This window comes from Camelus dromedarius, chromosome 27 (genome assembly GCF_036321535.1).
Source record: "Camelus dromedarius isolate mCamDro1 chromosome 27, mCamDro1.pat, whole genome shotgun sequence".
Lineage (NCBI taxonomy): Eukaryota > Metazoa > Chordata > Mammalia > Artiodactyla > Camelidae > Camelus > Camelus dromedarius.
Genome location: NC_087462.1, coordinates 4152055 through 4169149, shown reverse-complemented (window position 1 = coordinate 4169149; position 17095 = coordinate 4152055). Strand labels below are relative to the sequence as shown.

Here is a 17095-nt window from a genome sequence, read left to right as displayed (position 1 = left end):
CAATGTTGAATAGTAATGATGAAGGTAGTCTTTCCTGTCTTGTTCCTGATCTTAGGGAAAATTTTTCAGTCTTTTACCACTGAGTATGATGTTAGCAGTGAGTTTTTCATAAATGCCCTTTATCAGGTTAAGGAAGTCCTCTTTTATCCCTAGTTTACTGAATTTTTTAATAAAAGGGTATTACATTTCTTTAAACACTTTTTCTGCCTCTGTTGAGATAATCATGTGGGTTTTCCCCCTTTATTTTATTAATGTGGTGTATTACATTGGTTGAACCATCCTTGTATTCCTGGGACAAATCCCACTTGGTTATATGTGTAATCTTTTATATGTGCTATTGGATTTGGTTTGCTAGTATATTTTTGAGAATATTATATTCACAAGGAATTTGGTCTGTAATTTGTTTTCTTGTGGTATTTTTGTCTGGTTTTGGTATCAGGATAATACTGGTTTCATAGAATGTGTTAGGAAGTATTCTTTCCTCTCCTGTTTTTGGAAGAGTTTGAGTAGAATGTGTGTTAATTCTTTGAATATTTGGTAGAGTTTACCAGTGAAACCATCTGATTCTGGACTTTTCCCTAATGACTTACGGCTTTGAGCATGTTTTCATATGCTTATTTGCCTTTCTAACTTCTTTGATGAGGTTCCTGTTCAAAGTGGCCATTTTTTCAAATTTGAGATGTCTGTTTTCTTATTATTGAGTTTTTAAGAGTTCTCTATGTTTCTGGATATCAGTCTTTTATAACACCTTCACTTTGTAGATATTTTCTTCATCTATGGCTTGTCTTTTCAATCTCTTAATCTCTTAGTGTCCTGCACAGAGTCAGCTTAGTGTCCTGATTTTGATGAAGTTCAGTTTATTGATTTTGTCATTTGTAGTTTGTGCTGTATATGTGTGTCTAACATATTTATCATTTTAGCCATTTCAAAACGTACAATTTAGTGGCATTAAGAATATGCACAATGTTGTGCAACCATCACTACTATCTGTTTCCAGAACTTTTTGTTTATCCCAAGTAAAACTGTACCAATTAAATAATAATCTCTCCTGCCCTCAACCCCTGGTGCCCCTTATTCAGCTTTCTGTCTGTATGAACTTGTCTATTACAGATATCACATGTAAGTAGAACCATACAATATTTGTCCTTTGTATTAGGCTTACTTCACTGAGCATAATGTTTTCAAGGTTCATCCACGTTGTAGTGTATGTCAGTGTTTCATTCCTTTTTAAGTCTGAACAATATTCTGTTGTATGGATAGACCACATTTTGCTTATCCATTTATCCATCTACGGGCACTTGGGTTGCCTCCACGTTTTAGCTACTGAGGATAATGCTACTATGAATATGAGTGTGCAAATATCTCCTTGAGACCCTGCTTTCAATTCTTTGGGATATATACCCAGAAGTAGAATTGCTGGATTATATAGTAAATCTATTTTAATTTTTTTCAGGACCCACAAAGCTGTTTTCCACAGCAGCTGGACCATTTTATATTCTCACCACCCAAGGGTTCTGGTTTCTCCATCTCCTTGTCAACACCTGTTGCTTTCTCCTTTTTTGGATAGTATCCATAATAAAGAGTTTGAGGTGGTGTCTCCTTATGATTTGGATTTGATTTCTCTAATGATTAGTGATGTTGAGTGTCTTCTAATGTGCCTGTTGGGTATTTGTATACCTTCTTTAGGAAAATATCTATTTGAGTCCTTTGCCTGTTTTTGAATTGGGTTTTGTTGTTGAGTTTTAGGAGTTCTCTATATATTTTGGGTATTAATTCCTTATCAGATACCTGATTTGTAAATATTTTCTCCCATTCTGTGTGTTGCCTTTTTACTATGTTGGTCATGTACTTTGATGCATAAAAGTTATGAATTTTCATGAAGTCCAATGTGTCTATTTTTCCTTTTCTTGCCTGCACATTTGGTGTCATATCCAAGAAATCATTATCAAACCAAGTGTTGTGAAGCTTTTGCCGTATCTTTTCTTCTAAGAATTTTATAGGTTTGGCTCTTATATTTAGGTGTTTCATCCCTTTGGAGTTAATTTTTGGATATGATATTAGGTAAGGGTCAAGTTTCATTCTTTAGGATGTGGATATCCACTTTTCTCAGTACCATTTGTTGAGAAGATTGTCCTTTTCCTATTGAATGACCTTGATGCCCTTGTTGAAAATTATCTGACCATGTATATGAGGGTTTATTTCTGGACTTTCTTGTCTTTTCCATTGGTCTGTATATCTATCTTTATGCCCAGTTTCACACTGTTTTAATTACCATAGCTTTGTAATAAGTTTTTAATTTTTTAAAAAAATTCAAGTATAGTTGGTGTACAATATTATATGTTACAAGTGTACAACATAGTGATCATAATTTTTAAAGGTAATACTCTATTTAAAATATTGGCTATGTTCCTTGTGCTATACAATATATCCTTGTCACTTATTACACATAATAGTTTGTACCTCTTAATCCCCTACACCTATCTTGCCCCCCCTTCCCTTTTCCCAGTGGTTACTGCTAGTTTGTTCTCAATATCTGTGATTCTGTTTCCTTTTTGTTTTGTTCACTGGTTTGTTTTATTTTTTAGATTCCACATATCTTAACTGTGTTTGTCTTTCTCTGACTTATTTCACTTAGCGTAGTACTCTCCAAGTCCATCCATGTTGTCCTAAATAACAAACTTTTGTTCTTTTTATGGTTGAGTAGTATTCCAGTGTGTGTGTGTGTGTGTGTGTGTGTGTGTGTGTGTGTGTGTGTGTGTACACCACATTTTCTTTATCCATTCCTTTGTTGATGATTACTTAGGTTGCTTCCATATCTTGGCAATTGTAAATAATGCTTTACGTTATTTACGCAAGCATTGGGGTGCATGTATCTTTTCAAATACGTGGTTTTTGTTTCTTTTTTTTTCAGTTATATATCCAGGATGGAATTGCTGGGTCATACAGTAGTTCTATTTTTAGTATTTTAGAGGAACCTTCTTACTGTTTTCCACAGTGGCTGCAGCAGTTTACATCCCCACCAACAGTGTACAAGGGTTCCGTTTTCTCTGTATGTTTGCCGGCATTTGTTATTTGTGGTTTTTTTTTGTTTGTTTTTTTTTTTGACGATAGCTATTCTGAGCCCATTTAGAGGTGTGAAGTGCTATCTCATTGTGGTTTTAACTTGCATTTCTTTCATGATTAACATTGTTGAGCATCTTTTCATGTGACTGTTGGCCATCTGAATGTCCCTTTTGGAAAATGTCTGTTCAGGTCTTCTGTCCATTTTTTTACTGAGTTTTTTTTTTTTTTTTTCCTGATGTTGGGTTGTATGAGCTGTTTATATATTTTGGATATTAATCCCTTATTGGTCATGTCATCTGCAAATGTTTTCTCTTATTCAGTGGATTATCTTTTCATTTTGTCAATGGTTTCCTTTGCTGTGCAAAAGCTTTTAAGTAATTAGGTCTCACTTGTTTATTTTTGCTTTTATTTCCTTTGGTTTAGGAGACAGGTCCAAAAAAATATTGCTAACATTTATATCAAAGAGCTCTGCCTAAGCTTTCCTTTAGGAGTTTTATGGTTCACGGTCTTACATTTAGGTCTTTAATCCATTTTGAGTTTAGTTTTGTATATGATGTTAGAGAATGTTCTAATTTCATTCTTTCACTTGTAGCTGTTCAGTTTTCCTAGCACCACTTATTGAAGAGGCTCTCTTTTCTGCATTGAATATTCTTGCCTCCTTTGTTGTAAATCAATTGACCACAAATGCGTGGGTTTATTTCTGGGCTCTCTATTCTGTTCTGTAGTAAGTTTTGAAGTCAGGAAGTGTGAGTTTTCCAAGTTTATTCTTACTTTTCAGGATTGTTTTGGTTATTTGAGGTCTCTTGAGATTCCATATGAATTTTGGGGTAGATTTTTCTATTTGGAAAAAAAAAAGTCGTGGAATTTTGATAGAGATTGCATTAATCCCTGGATCACTTTGGGTAGTGTTGACATTTTAACAATATGAAGTCTTCTTAATTCATGAACCTGTAATATTTTTTCATTCATGTTTTTAATTTCTTTCAACCATATTTTATACATTTTCATTGTGCAAATCTTTACTTCCTTGGTTAACCTCGAATTATTTTATTCTTTTCGATGCTATTATAAGTGGAATTGTTTCCTTAATTTCCTTTTCACATTGTTCATTGTTAGTGTGTAGACTTGCAGTTAATTTTTTTGTGTGTTGATTTTATATCTTATAACTTTGCTAATTCATTTATTCTAACAGGTGTGTGTGTGTGTGTGTAATGTAGGATTTTCTACATATAAGATTATATCATCTGCCATCAGAGATAATTTTACTTCTTCCTTTCCAATTTGGATGCCTCCCCCCCTCCACCTTTTTTTTCCCCTAATGCTCTGTGTATGACTTCCTGTATGTTGTATAAAAGTGGTGAAAACAGGCCACCTTGCCTTATTCCTGATTTTAGAGGGAAGACTTTGAGTCTTTCACAATTGAGTGTGATGTTTGCTGTGGGCTTTTCATATATGGCTTCTGTTTTGTTGAGTGTTTTTATCACAAATGGGTGTTGACTTTTTATTGGAGAAGGGTATTTAAAAACCAAGCTCTAGGAGCACTGCTCCTGGGGTGTCACTGCTCTTAGGCCCCCTCATATGACAGATCTGGGAAATATATGCATGTATACTAGCCACCCCTGCCTGTGTTTACCCCGTGTCTGTCTGTCTGTATATGCATCAAAATAAACATCAGTTTGCGCAGTGCCTCCAACTCCAGTCCAGCACCACTGAGTTCGTTCTGGCACCCCCGCCTCTTTCTTATTTTAACTTCTTTCTCTGAAGGGAGAAACATGGCTTGCCTTACCTGCAGTATATTTGGTTACCTGTTTAATCTCAGTATATCTGGAAAGTAGTTTTAGAATCTCCAACCAGTATTCCTGTGAGAGGTGAATTTACGGTGTCTGCGTGCAGTTCCGGTACCCAGGTGCAGCGCTGCCCTGCAGGGTTACCTGTGGCAGCTCTTTTCCTCCATCTTTGTTGGTGGCTGGGCTGTACATTTGGAGTACAGTCAGTTTCATCAGTCCTTATCCGTGCTCCTTCTTGGGCTCCCTTCCCCCGCTCATCTGGTCATTATTACCATCATCATTTTAGTTTGTCTTCAGTGAAATTTGTTCTGGTCTTTGACAGGCAGAGTCACTCATCCATCATGACAGCACTGCAGAGGAGAGTCCCGTCCTCCCCAGGTCCCCTCATGCTGTCCCTTTGAAGTCGGCACCTCTCCCTACCCTGTCTCTCGAAAAAACTCATCTGTTTTCCATACTTACAGTTTTGCCTTTTCCAGAATGTCATATAAATAGACCGATACAACATGTAGCCCTTTGTGTCTGGTTTCTTTCACTGTAGCAAAATGCACTTAAGATTCATCCACATTGTTGCATGAATGAATAGCTCATTCCTTTTTATTGTGTGGATAATCCTGCATTTGTTTATCCATTTTTTGGTTGAAGGATATCTAGGTTGTTTCTAGTTTTTGGTGATTCTGGGTAAAGTTGCTTTACACTTGCAGGCAGGTTGCTGTGTGCATGTGTGTTCCTTTCCCTTGCATAAACAGCCAGGAGTGGTATTGCTGGGTGTTACAGTTCAGGTGTGTTTAACAGCACAAGAAACTGCCCACCGCAGGCTGAGGTGGCTGCCGCTGAGCACCATCACCAGCAGAGGCGGCTCCTTGCTGCTCTGCGTTCTTGCTAGCACTTGGTAAGGTCTGTTGCTTCTTTTTGCTTTTCTAATGGGTGAGTAGTGGTATCTCTTTCTTTTTAAATTAGGTTTATTGAGATACAATTTAAATACCATGTAATTCATCCATTTAAAGTGTATCATTTCATTGCTTTTTAGTATCAGTCACCACTAATTCTAGAACATTTCCATTACTCCAAAAAGAAACCCCGGCCCTTAGTAGTCCATTCCCCCTCCTCCAGCCCCTGGCAACCACAAACCCACTCTCAGATTTGCCTGTTCTGGACGTTTCCTATCAGTGGATTCATACACTCTGGCCTTTTGTGTCTGGCTGCTTTTATTTAGTGTAATGTTTCAGGGTTCGTCCACATTGTAGCAGGTGTCAGTGCTTCATTCCTTTTTATGTCTCAATATATTCCATTCAGACTGGACTGCATCTTGTGTATCCATTCATCAGTTGAAGGGCATTTGGGTTGTTTCCACCTATTAGCTACTTTGTGTACAAGTGTTTTTGTGCACATTGTGTTTCATTCCTCTTGGGCATTTGCCTAAAGATGGAGTTGCTGGGTCTTTCAGTAATCTTCTGTTTAACTTTTTGAGTAACTGCCAAACTGTTTTCCACAGTGGCTGCACTGTTTTACATTCCAGCCAGCCACATCTGGGGGTTCCAGTTCCTCCGCATCCTGGTCCACACTTTCTGTCTCTGATGATAGCTGTGCTGGTGGCTGTGAAGGGTGTCTCATTAGGTTTTGATTTGCATTTCCCTGATGACACTGAGCATCTTTCCTGTCTTAATTTGCAACTCATCTATTTTCTTTGGAAAAGTGACTATTCAGAATTTTTGCCTTTTTTTTTTTAAAGTTGTGTCAGTTGTTTTCTTTCTCTTTTTCTTTTTCTTTCTCTTTTTCTTTTTATTTATTTTTAAGAAAGAGAAAGGATAAAAAAGGGATAGAGGAAAGAAAGGAAGGGAGGAAGGCGAGATGGTGGAGGAGAGAAGTAGAGGAAAGGAAGGGAGAGAAGGGATCTTAATTTGTTTTCTTTTGATTTTGAATAGTTCTTCATATACTCTGGATACAAGTTCTTTATCCGGTGTATGATTTGAGAATATTTTTTCCAATAATTTTTCCATTCTCGTAACAGTGTCTTTTGCCCAGCAAAAGTTTTACATTTTGACAGTTGAGTTTACCATTGTTTTTGTCATTTCTGGATTGTGCTTTGGGTTTGGCAAAAGGAATCTAAAAACCCATGAGTTTGTTTTTTCAGCCCACCCACTGGCAGTGTGCTCTGAAACAGCTGTTTAAAGAGGCAGAAGGAAATGGCCTGTAGGAAGATGGTATCTAGTAGGGGATGCCATTCTCATTTATTCTTTGCAGTTGAGGGTTTTTAGAAAAATGTATTTATTTACAGTGAGAAGGGGGAATTGTTTTTCTCCCGTTTTTTCCCCCTTCTTGGCTTCAGTTTCATTGATATATTCGTGCAGCAGGTATTTACTGAGTCTAGACACAGTGAGGATCCAAGTGGATCCGGTCCCTCATCTCATGGAGCCCCCAGACCGGCAGAGCAAGGTGCTGAACAAGCAGTGACAAGGCTGGCAGCACCAGAGCAAGCCATCAGTGCCCTGCAGTGGAGGCGCAGCCGCTGCCCGGGCTACAGGGCTGCCCTTGGAAGGGGGGTGGTGCCGGGAAAGGTTTTCCTTAGGAAGAGAGGCTTACTCTCGACTCAGGGTCAGTCCGTGTCAGCCGGACAGAGAGGACGGGAAGGCACCCTTCCTGGTGAGTGGCAGAGGCTTGCAGGTCAGGGACATCTGGGTTCAGAAAGGAGGCCACGGGTAGGAGGAGACGTTCAATGGGGCTGTGTGTGATCACACGTGCTCTATAAAATGACGTCTCAGACCTGTGTGTAGCAAGTGGGTGTGCTGTGAGATCCTCAGTGAAGTGTTGATCCCTCCGACCCCTCTGGGCTCATCTGCCTCTTTGGCCGTGAGATCTTGTGGCCTTGGCTTCAGAATCCTGGCAAGGCGCCTGCCTCGTGCGTGTCCCAGATTGTTCTGTGGTAGCGCGCCCCGTCACCAGGCAGACCTGGTCTCACCTTTCCTGGGGCTAGTTCAGTGGCCGCCATACAGGAAGGACTTGTCCATGCCTTGGGAAAGCAGGGTTGGTGTCCAGGAGCCAGGGGGCCCTGAAGTGTCCGTGTGAGAGTGTGGCTTGGTGGCTTGGTTTCAGCTTGAGCAGGTGCCGGGGAGCTGACCTATCTCACTTTTTTCCTTTTCAAGTTGAAGCTGGTGGCCCCCTAGTCCTGAGTCTCAGGCTTGGAGTGATTGGTGAGATCAGGAGAGGATTAATCGTAGGATGGAGACGAGAGGTTGTGTGCGTGCAAAGAAACCTGCACCATCATTTCCCACGTCCACATCGGGGTGGCAGCCCCCTCCTTGCCCTGCGGACACTTGCTGGGGAGTGAATGCCGGCCCCTCAGCTGGGGCCATTTGGGGTGTGGGTGCAGAAACTCCCCCGAAGCTGCCCTTGACCTTGTGGCTTCCTGTGGTCCCTGCCCCTGCGCTGTGAGATGCACCGACAGTAACAGCACACTTCAGAGGAGGAGGAGCAGCCCATCGAGGGTGCGTGCTGACTTCAAGAGACAGCCTGATTGTCAGAAACAGAAAATGCGAAAAAGCTTATTTTGGTTGTTTTCTGCTAATAGTAGACATCCTCCCTGCCCTCCAGCCCCGCTCCCCACAGTGAGCTATTATTGGACAATGAGCCCTAACCATCACGAACTTTCCATGACTTTTCTCAAATGCCATTAGCTGAAGTCACAGAAAGGGCATCTTGTACATTTTACTGGGAAGTATGTGTGGCTTTATTCAGAAAGGGTTTTTTTGCTTTTTGTTTTGTTTTAAAGTAAGGCCAGCTTCCAAGCCAGACGCTCTCAGAGGCATCTTCTTGGAAATGTCCGTGTGTTGGGGAGACAGTGACGTAGGCAGTGTGGCAGGACTGGCAACGTGTTGTGGGGGTGCCGGGGCCTCCAGATCCTGAGTGGAGGTGGCCTTGGGCTGCCCAGCTGGCTTTCACCACTTGCCCTCAGTTTAAATTATGACTTGGCAGGGGAGAGCAGTGCTGAGTGGTTAAGCAGAGAACCCAGACCCTTGGGGTTCAGCACATCTCCTCCCCTTGCCCTCACCCTATGGGCTGGTGGAGGGACTGCCCGCCCTGCGCACTCCCTGGGCTCACGGGCTCCCTGGGGCTTTGCAGAGTTCGGGAGGCGGGCAGCCCTCTGTGGAGCGGCTGCTCTGTGCCAGGGACAATTGCTGGTTGAGGCGGCAAGGGGGCCGGCCTCACTGCTGGATTGCCGGGGAGCCGGAACAGAGAGGGCATTGTGTGAGGGGACCCCGGGGAAGGCCGGGGGCTGCGAGTTGTGACAAGCCGCATGGATGCTGGCCATCTGTGCCGCCCAGTAGTCTTCTTTCCCTGTAGCATCTTTCTCTTCCTCTGTGGGGGACCCCAGATGCATCTGCATTTCCTATAGGGTGGTGTGGAGCCTGGGAGAGAAGTCTCGAAAGAACTAATGTGGGAGAGAAGAGGCGCAGCCCGACCCTGCTTGTGTAACTGAGGCATATCGCCCCCCGGAGTGACTCAGGGTTCCCCTTCAGCCCCAGGTGCTCATAGGCTCATCCTAGGAAGCCTGGTTTTTTCTTTTTTTTTGTCCGTTTTGTCCCAAATTTCTTTGTCAAATTGCCAGTTTACATGTGTGTTCATGTTGTGGGTTCCTCTCTAACCCTTTTTGGTGTTAGACTGGGGACAGATCGTTAAGTTAGGGCTCCAGATAATAGAAGCTAACTTTAAGCATAAAAATATTTGTTTCCGTTCGAAGCTCTTTAAATTGTAGTGTTTGCTCTTCTACCTTGGTTTAATTTTTCATTGTTTATCGATGCATGGATATATTCAGGGTATCAAAAATTCAGATAATAGTGACACATGCAGAGTAAAAAAAAGCTGAAATTCTTCCCTTGCCATCCCTCTGTCCCTTAGTGTTTTGCTCTTTCTAGGGGTGAGAGTGGTGTGTCTTGTCTGTCTGCGGACCATTTCCCTGTGGGTTTTACATTCATATGTAAGTAGGGCTTTACTGTGGAGCAGCGGGCTCCCTCCTGCTCACGGTTTTGCTCTCCTCCCTCCACGGGCAGCATGACTTGGAGCTTTTCTGTGTCCAAGTGTAATGATGACCAGTGTTTCCGAGCGCTCGTCTGTGGTGGGTCTGTGACTCCATTTCACAGGTGAGGAAGCTGAGGCAAGACCTGGCAGCGTGACCTGCTCGGTGTCACCCAGCAAGTGCAGGAGCCGGCTGCACTCCAGAGTCAGTCCGCTGCCACCTGGTTTTGTCTGAGTACCCTCAGTGGGAGTGCACCACTGTGTTCAGAATTCAAAGGTCCAGAAGCAAAGTGTCCCTTGCACTTCTGGCCTCCAGGCACGGCCCCTTCCTGGCGAGCAGCTTGGAGGCTTGCCTCTGGCTGTTGGCAACAGCTTGGCAGTGTCCGGTCTTCCCACGAGGCCCGGCCGCCCGCCAGAGTCACTGCCTTTTCTCCCACCTTCCTTGTGCACGCAGCACCCTGGGGTTTCGTTTCCTCCTCTCACTGAGGCCCAGAGGGGCAGGGTGACAGGCCCGGGGTCACACAGCACGATGGCGGCAGAGCTGCTTCGGCGTCCGTGGGGTCTCAGGCCCCACAGCCTGCAGTGTTCAGCCCACGTTGCACTGCTTTCCTTAACACTTTAAAACATTTTTTCTTACTTCTTACTACACAGGTGATATATGTTGCAGGGAATTGAGGTCCTCGCTCCAGCCTACTTCCTTGAAGTAACCACTATAAGTAACCTTCCAGAAACCACATTTTTTTCTGTGTGTATGTGTGTGAGAGAGGGAGGGAGGGGAAGAGAGAGAGACACAATTTTCAACTAAATGTCCGTGGACTGTCCCGCGTCAGTACATGTAATCCACTTAGTTCTTCGTGAAGACCACGCAGCGCGCCCGGGCCAGTGCATTGCCCAGTTTGGTTTTTGTGAGTGTGAGAAACCGCTCCAAGAGCCAGGGGTTCCAGAGAACACCACCTGCCCGGAGTGAGTCCTGGCTCACTGCTGGCCAGCCTCGTGGCACCGGGCATGTTACCTGCTTCTGTTTCAGTTTCTTCATCTGTGAAATGGGGGCAGTGGGCAGTAAGAGCGCCCATGGTTCCGGCCATGAAGCACTCATATTAGGTGCTTGGAAAAGTGCCTGGCGGCGGTGATGCCCCAGAGTTCTGGTAGAGTCCAGTCGGTGTCATGTCATTAGCGCTGCTGCCCTGAGGGCTTCCTGAGCGTAGAGACCCCTCCTCGGCCCCAGTCCTGCTGTGAACACATGGCAGGCAGCCATCAGGTTTCTGTTCTGATGTCAGGACAGACAGGTGTGTAGGTGCATTCAGCAGACATGGGTGTTAGCTCAGTGCTGCCCCATAGGAACAAAAGGCATCCCTTTGTCAGTGGAGTGGGTGGACAGAAAACAGACATCTGTCCTGCGGATGGTGGCCAGTGCTGTGATGGGGGATAATGGTAGACAAGGCTCTTGGAGGGAAGCCTTTGGCAGGTTTTAAAGGAGTGGGTTGGGGATGAGCCATGAGCCAGTTTAAACTCCATGGGTTGAAGCAGCTGTGTGGCTCGGGGGGGCGAAGGGTCTGGAGGAGATGAGGAGGGGCTGGCTGAGGAGTGGGGCGGGGGTGGGGTGGGGAACAGGCAGGGGGCGTGGCTGGACCTGACTTGGGGCTGCACCACCAGGCTGTGGCTGTGGGTAGGGGTCACCCAGAGAAGGTGGAGACAGGAGGAAGGTCTGGTTCTGAGCTCTGGCACCCGAGTTTGGCAGTGAATGGAGCTGAGGAACGTCCCTTTGAGCCCCCGTCCTTGCCCGGGGAGTGCTGTGGCTGCGATCCTGCGTCTCCACGTGCCCTCAGGCCTCGCCTTGATCTCTTCCTGGTGAAGACAGCAGTCCCCGTTTCCTGACGGCTCCAAGCTGAGCGCTGTGGTGGTGTTATCTCACCTTCCCCATGTCATTGCAGGCGAGGAGGACGAGGCTCAGGAGGGCAGGCCCTGTCCACTGAGAGGGGCCCAGGCCCAGCTGAACCCTGTGCTCTACGAGGGGGTCACTGGGTGTCCAGCTGCCTGCCAGCTGGCCCCCGCTGACACATGCCCTTAGCTGAGCACCTCCTCCTAGCCTGCAGCCTCGCCACCCTGTGTCCACTCAGAAGGTGATGGGGAAGGTCTGAAGCACCTGCAGGAGTAGGTGGGGTGATGGAACAAGCCCCTGGTAGCCATCACCCAGTTCCCGCCATTGACACATCCAGCCATGCTTAGCCCGTCTCAAACACACTGCTCCTCCGTGGGGGTCACACTGGAGCAAATCCCAGACATTGTTTCACGTGTCAGTGTTTCAGAATGTGTCTTTAAAAAATAAGAATTGCTTTTTAATAGTATAACAGTTCTAGTGTCACGCCTACAAATTAATAGTTCCTTGATCTCAAGGCAGGTGTTTAAGGATCTACTGTCTGAATCAGGGTCTAGATTAGACCCGTACACTGTGATTCAGGGGTTTGTCTCTTAAGTCTCTTCGAATCTATAGATTTTCCTTCTGCAGTCTCTTTTCTTTGCAATTTATCTGTTGAAGAAGCTGTGCCATGTGTCCCGTGGACAGATGTTGTTTGGTTTCTTCTGGCTTGTTGCCTCTTTTGTCCCTGTGATGTCTGTATGGAGCCCAGTCCTCCACTGGTGTCTTCCCTCACCATTTGAACTTGCATCCGGAGGTGAGATCTTGCTGGGAAGGTGACACATGGGTCTTTGATGTCTGTGCTCATGATGCTGGCAGAGTTAACAGACAGCGCCTCGATTACCGACCTGTCAGGAGTCACTTATCGGGATCACCTCATTCCTTCTTCACATACTGGCCGGAATCCATTTGTGCCGTTCACCCCTCTTATCTTCTGCGTGCTTACCTACTGGGAAGCAGGGCAAGTACTCCATCCCTCCACCCCCTCTGTTGGTTTCAAGCCCTGCTCCCAGTCTGAACTTGCCGCCAGCCAGAGGGTGTTCGTTTCCTGGGACTCAGATCTGGGCTTGCTCTTGCTGAGCCCCAGCCGCCCCTCCCAGTGGCAGCCAAGGCTCTTCTCTCTGGGTCCCCTGCCGCCACTGCTGTCCACCCTCCCCTTCCAGCTGCAGCCCCGTAGACTCTCGGGGTACCTGGAGAGGACACTGTGGCCTGTGCCACTTCTCCCCACCCCCTCACCCTTCCTGGCTTGGCTTCAGCGACTCTTAGCCGCTGTTCTCCAAGCCTGTCACAGCCTCCAGGGGGCCTTACTGGCCCCCTCCCATCCCCGCTGTTGGGTCAGGCTCTTCTCAGTCCTCCCATTTCATTCTCTTGGCAAATATGGAGCGCCTCCCTAGACCAGCACCTGCTGGAGCGCAGGACAGGATACCCACAGCCCCTGCCTCCAAGGGGACACACGCCCACTGTGACGAGTGCCTCCACACATGTGGACGGGCATGGGGCGGGGTGCTGGCTGCACTTAGGGTGTGACTTACCACGGGAGTCGCCTTCTCTTCCTTCACCGGAAGTGGGAGGCAGCTGGCTTGTGGCCTTGGGGCAGCGGCTCGTGGAGCCAGAGCTGCCCTCCTAAGGTGTTGGGCTTCCCCAACGCTTGTCCCAGGGCTGATGCTGGCCAACAGGCGTTGCGTCTCAGTAAGGCAGGAAGACTGAGACTTTCTCCTCACACTTTTGTTTTTGATTTGGGAAGGAAAGCTCTCCCTGGGCCGACCTCACCTATCTCATCACCCCAGACTAGGACACAAGTCCACAATCGGACAAGGGGACCGACTTCCAAGTCCAGTGTAGGTGGACTGGGGTAGAAACCCCTCTTCCTAAGGCCGGGGGCCACTAGGGGAGGGGCCAGGCCAGTGTCGCCTCACCAGCTGGCAGTGGCTCCGGAAGGCCTGCTGACTTGTTTTCTCCGAGGAGGGCAGGGCCTGCAGCTCTTCCACATGGCAGGCGCACCTTCTACCTTTGTGCCCCGAACGAGGGGCCAGAGTCATCCAAGTGCAGCTGCAGGACCTCGCTCTTGTCCCCTTTGTTCAGAAGCGGGCATGTGGCTGGCCAGGGCCCCAGCTTTGCTGTAGCAGGAGGAAGGCAGGAGCAGCCCCGTCTGCTGCCCGCACTTTCCCCAGGGTGTGGGAGGAAGGGGGAAGAGAAGGGAGCCTGGGAAATGCCAGCGTAAGGGCTCAGCAGCCCTGCCCACCTCCCTACCCTGGCTGACCTGTTTCCTCTGAACTGCTGGGAAACCTCCACTAGCTCTTGTCTCCTAACCTTTTCTCTCCTGTGGATGGCATTTTTAAAAATTGGGGTATAACTCACATATCAGAAAGTTCACCCCTTTAAAGCACACGGCTTTGGTGGGTTTTAGTGTGTTCACATTCAAAGTGTTGTGCAGTCGTCTCAGTTTTCTAGTTCAGAACATTCTCATCATTCCAGAAACAAACCTCGTCCACATTAGCAGTCAGTTTCCATATTCCCCTCCCAGCCCCTGCCAGCCACGAAGCCGCTCTGTCTCTGTGGGTGTGCCTGCTCTGGACGCTTCATGTAAATGGAGTCACACACTCTGTGGCTTTTGTAGCTGGCTTCTCTCACTGAGCATCGTGCTTTGAAGGTCATCCGTGTTGTGACGTATGTCAGTGACGCTCCTTTTTATGACTGGTAACACTCCCTTGCGTGGATGGACCACAGTGGACCAGGATGTGTGTCCACTCACCTGTTGGAGGACACTTGGGTTGTTTCCACGGTCTGACTGTTGTGAATAATCCTGCTGTGAACATAGGTGTGCAAGGTTTTACGTGACTGTGTATTTTCATTTCTCTTGGGTCTGTGTCCGGGGAGACATACGGGTCACATAGTTACTCTGTAACATTTTGAGGAATTCTCATGCAGTCTTCCAGAGGGGCTGCCGTTTTACAGTCCTGCTGGCAGTGCACAAGGATTCTGGTTTCTCCCCATCCTTGCTAATGCTTGTTATTTTCCTTTTTTTAAATAGTTGACATCCTAGTGGGTGTGAGGCAGTATTTTGTGGTTTTGATTTGTATTTCTCTAGTGGCCAGTGGTGTTAAGCATCTTTTTGTGTACTTATTGGCCACTTGTATGTCTTTGGAGAAATTTCTCTGGAGGTTGAGGCTTCTGACCCTGGGGTCAGCTCTCAGCATTGTCACGGAAAGCAGCTGCGTGCCTTCTGTTGGCCGAGAACCATGAGGATTGCGGGACGGGGATTTGGGGAAATGTTTGCATGGGGCTGCACACATCGTTGGCAGGGCCACTTCACTAACGTCTGAGAACATGGTTCTCAGTGGCCTTCATTTCCCTTGTGGAGCCTGCTTTGCCAGGTTCTCTGCAAATAGTAAGTTCATTTCTTTGGGTGACCAGATGGATGAGGAGACAGGCACAGAGAAGCAGGTGAGGGTCCAAGGGGAGAGAAGCAGCGGCCAAGCAAAGCCTGGAGGGGCAGGGCCGGCCGTGGGGCGCGTGTCCGCCTGTCCCGTGGCTGCCCCTGCAGCCTCCTGCCCGCCCCTCTGAACCGACTTCCTTGTTTTCTTTGTTTAAGGAGGAGCCGAGGAAGGTTTGCTTCACCTATGACCTGTTCCTGAACCTGGAGGGCAACCCGCCCGTGAACCACCTGCGCTGTGAGAAGCTCACCTTCAACAACCCCACCATCGAGTTCCGGTACAAGCTCCTGATGGCCGGCGGGGTGAGTGCGCCGCGCGCGGGTGGGCAGGCAGCTCCGACATGGCCCTGGTGCTGTGCAGCTTTGGTGCTGGTGGCGTCTTGGACTCCCTGGGGCGCGTCTCCCCAGAATGTGGTCGGGCGCCCGCGACCCTGAGGGCAGGGTGCATGGGCAGCAGCTGGCAGCTTTGGATGGGGCCCAGGTGTCCCGAGTCTGTGCTAGGGTGTGGTCGGCTGTGAATGACTGACTAGTCTCTGGTTATCCCCGGCTTCCTGTTGGCTGTGGTTAATTAGCATCTTCCTCCATGAAGGTGGGGTTGGGGCAGTAATGGGCACGAGGCCAGAGGCTGGTCTGTCAGCGTGGCGAGGTGCTGGAGCCGGTTTTTAACCGGACTGGTGAGGCCGTGCTCAGCCGGCCATCTGGGGAGGCAGCCGCGGCTCTCTGTGGGGCTCCCTGATGATGCGCACTGCTGCATTGCAGTTTTGTCATGTGACACAAGCCAGATTAAAGTGTCGGCTCTCAGAGCTTAGGTCTCCATTGCGAGTTGTGTGGCTGGCAGTCCTGGTGTGGGGGCAGAGTGCTGGGAGCGCGTGGTGGGGCCCGTGGGGGGTGTGGTGGGGTGCTTTGTGTGGATGGGATGCTTGGTCATGGAGGAGCAGGGGCGCAGACTGGACTGTGCCGAGGGAGGTGCAGGCCGAGCAACAAGACACCCCAGAGTCTGAGCGTTTGCCGCAGTACCAGCTGGTGCCTGGGGCAGAGGAGTTGGGCCAGGGGCGTGAGAGTGAGTGCGCGCATGCAAGTGTGCGCGCATGTGTGTGTGTGTTGGGGCCAGGTCCACCTCCCCAGTGCATACAGGGAGTTTGAGCTGGATTTCTTTGGCTCTGGGGAGCAATCATTTCCTGTTCATTTAATTCAGTTGAGACTTTTATAAACTTTTAAAAAAAATATGAAAGCAATCATTTATTCATTGCAGAACATTTGATTAAGTTCGCTGCATTCAGAAGATTAGTGTGTGATTCTAATCTAGCATGTGATGGCTGATGGAGTCCAGGAGCAGAACAGGGAGGTGCTGGAATTTACGTAGATACTTGCCCAGGGGTTCCAGAAGAGCTGAGGAAGCGGGGCGGGGCCGCGGGGCTCAGCGCTTCCTCCCACCAGCTCTGCTTCTCTGCTTTAAGTTTGCTGCCAGACCTTTTCCAGAGTATTTCCAGAGGTGTTCCTGGATGTCCCCCAAAGGTTTCATAGTCACTTTTCTTCGGGAGACAGACACCCAGACAGTTTTCCATAGGCCTCTCATGCTCCAGGACCAAAGGACTGACCCCTCCATTCCCCACGTAAAGATGTTTTCCTTGCTCTGAGGAGATGAAGGCTCAGTGTGCATCATCTAAACACATAAAAACTGGAGGGGCGGGGAAGGAGGAGGAGGCGAGGGAGAGAAGTTGGGAGGGCAGGTGCAGCTTGCAGTTTGGGAAGGGCCGGTCCGGCTGCTGCGCAGTGGTCTCTGCTGGGTGCTTTCCTCCCAGTGTGGGGGCGCCCAGAGAGCTGGTTGACTGGTTGGGAACTTTCTCACCCTTTGGGGCTGTGGGCCTTCAGGGCTAGCCCCGGGCC

The 17095-nt window shown here is 47.9% G+C and overlaps 1 protein-coding gene across 4 annotated transcripts in view; it reads left to right on the top strand.

The window, feature by feature from the left end:
- Nucleotides 1–17095, top strand: part of MLLT1 (MLLT1 super elongation complex subunit) — a 56790-nt gene that overhangs the window by 23929 nt on the left and 15766 nt on the right. For all 4 annotated transcript variants that reach the window (XM_031437053.2, XM_031437052.2, XM_031437051.2 and 1 more), the window contains exon 4: nt 15368–15511. In XM_031437053.2, coding sequence (XP_031292913.2) covers nt 15368–15511 — 144 coding nt within the window. The remainder of the gene's footprint in view (nt 1–15367; nt 15512–17095) is intronic.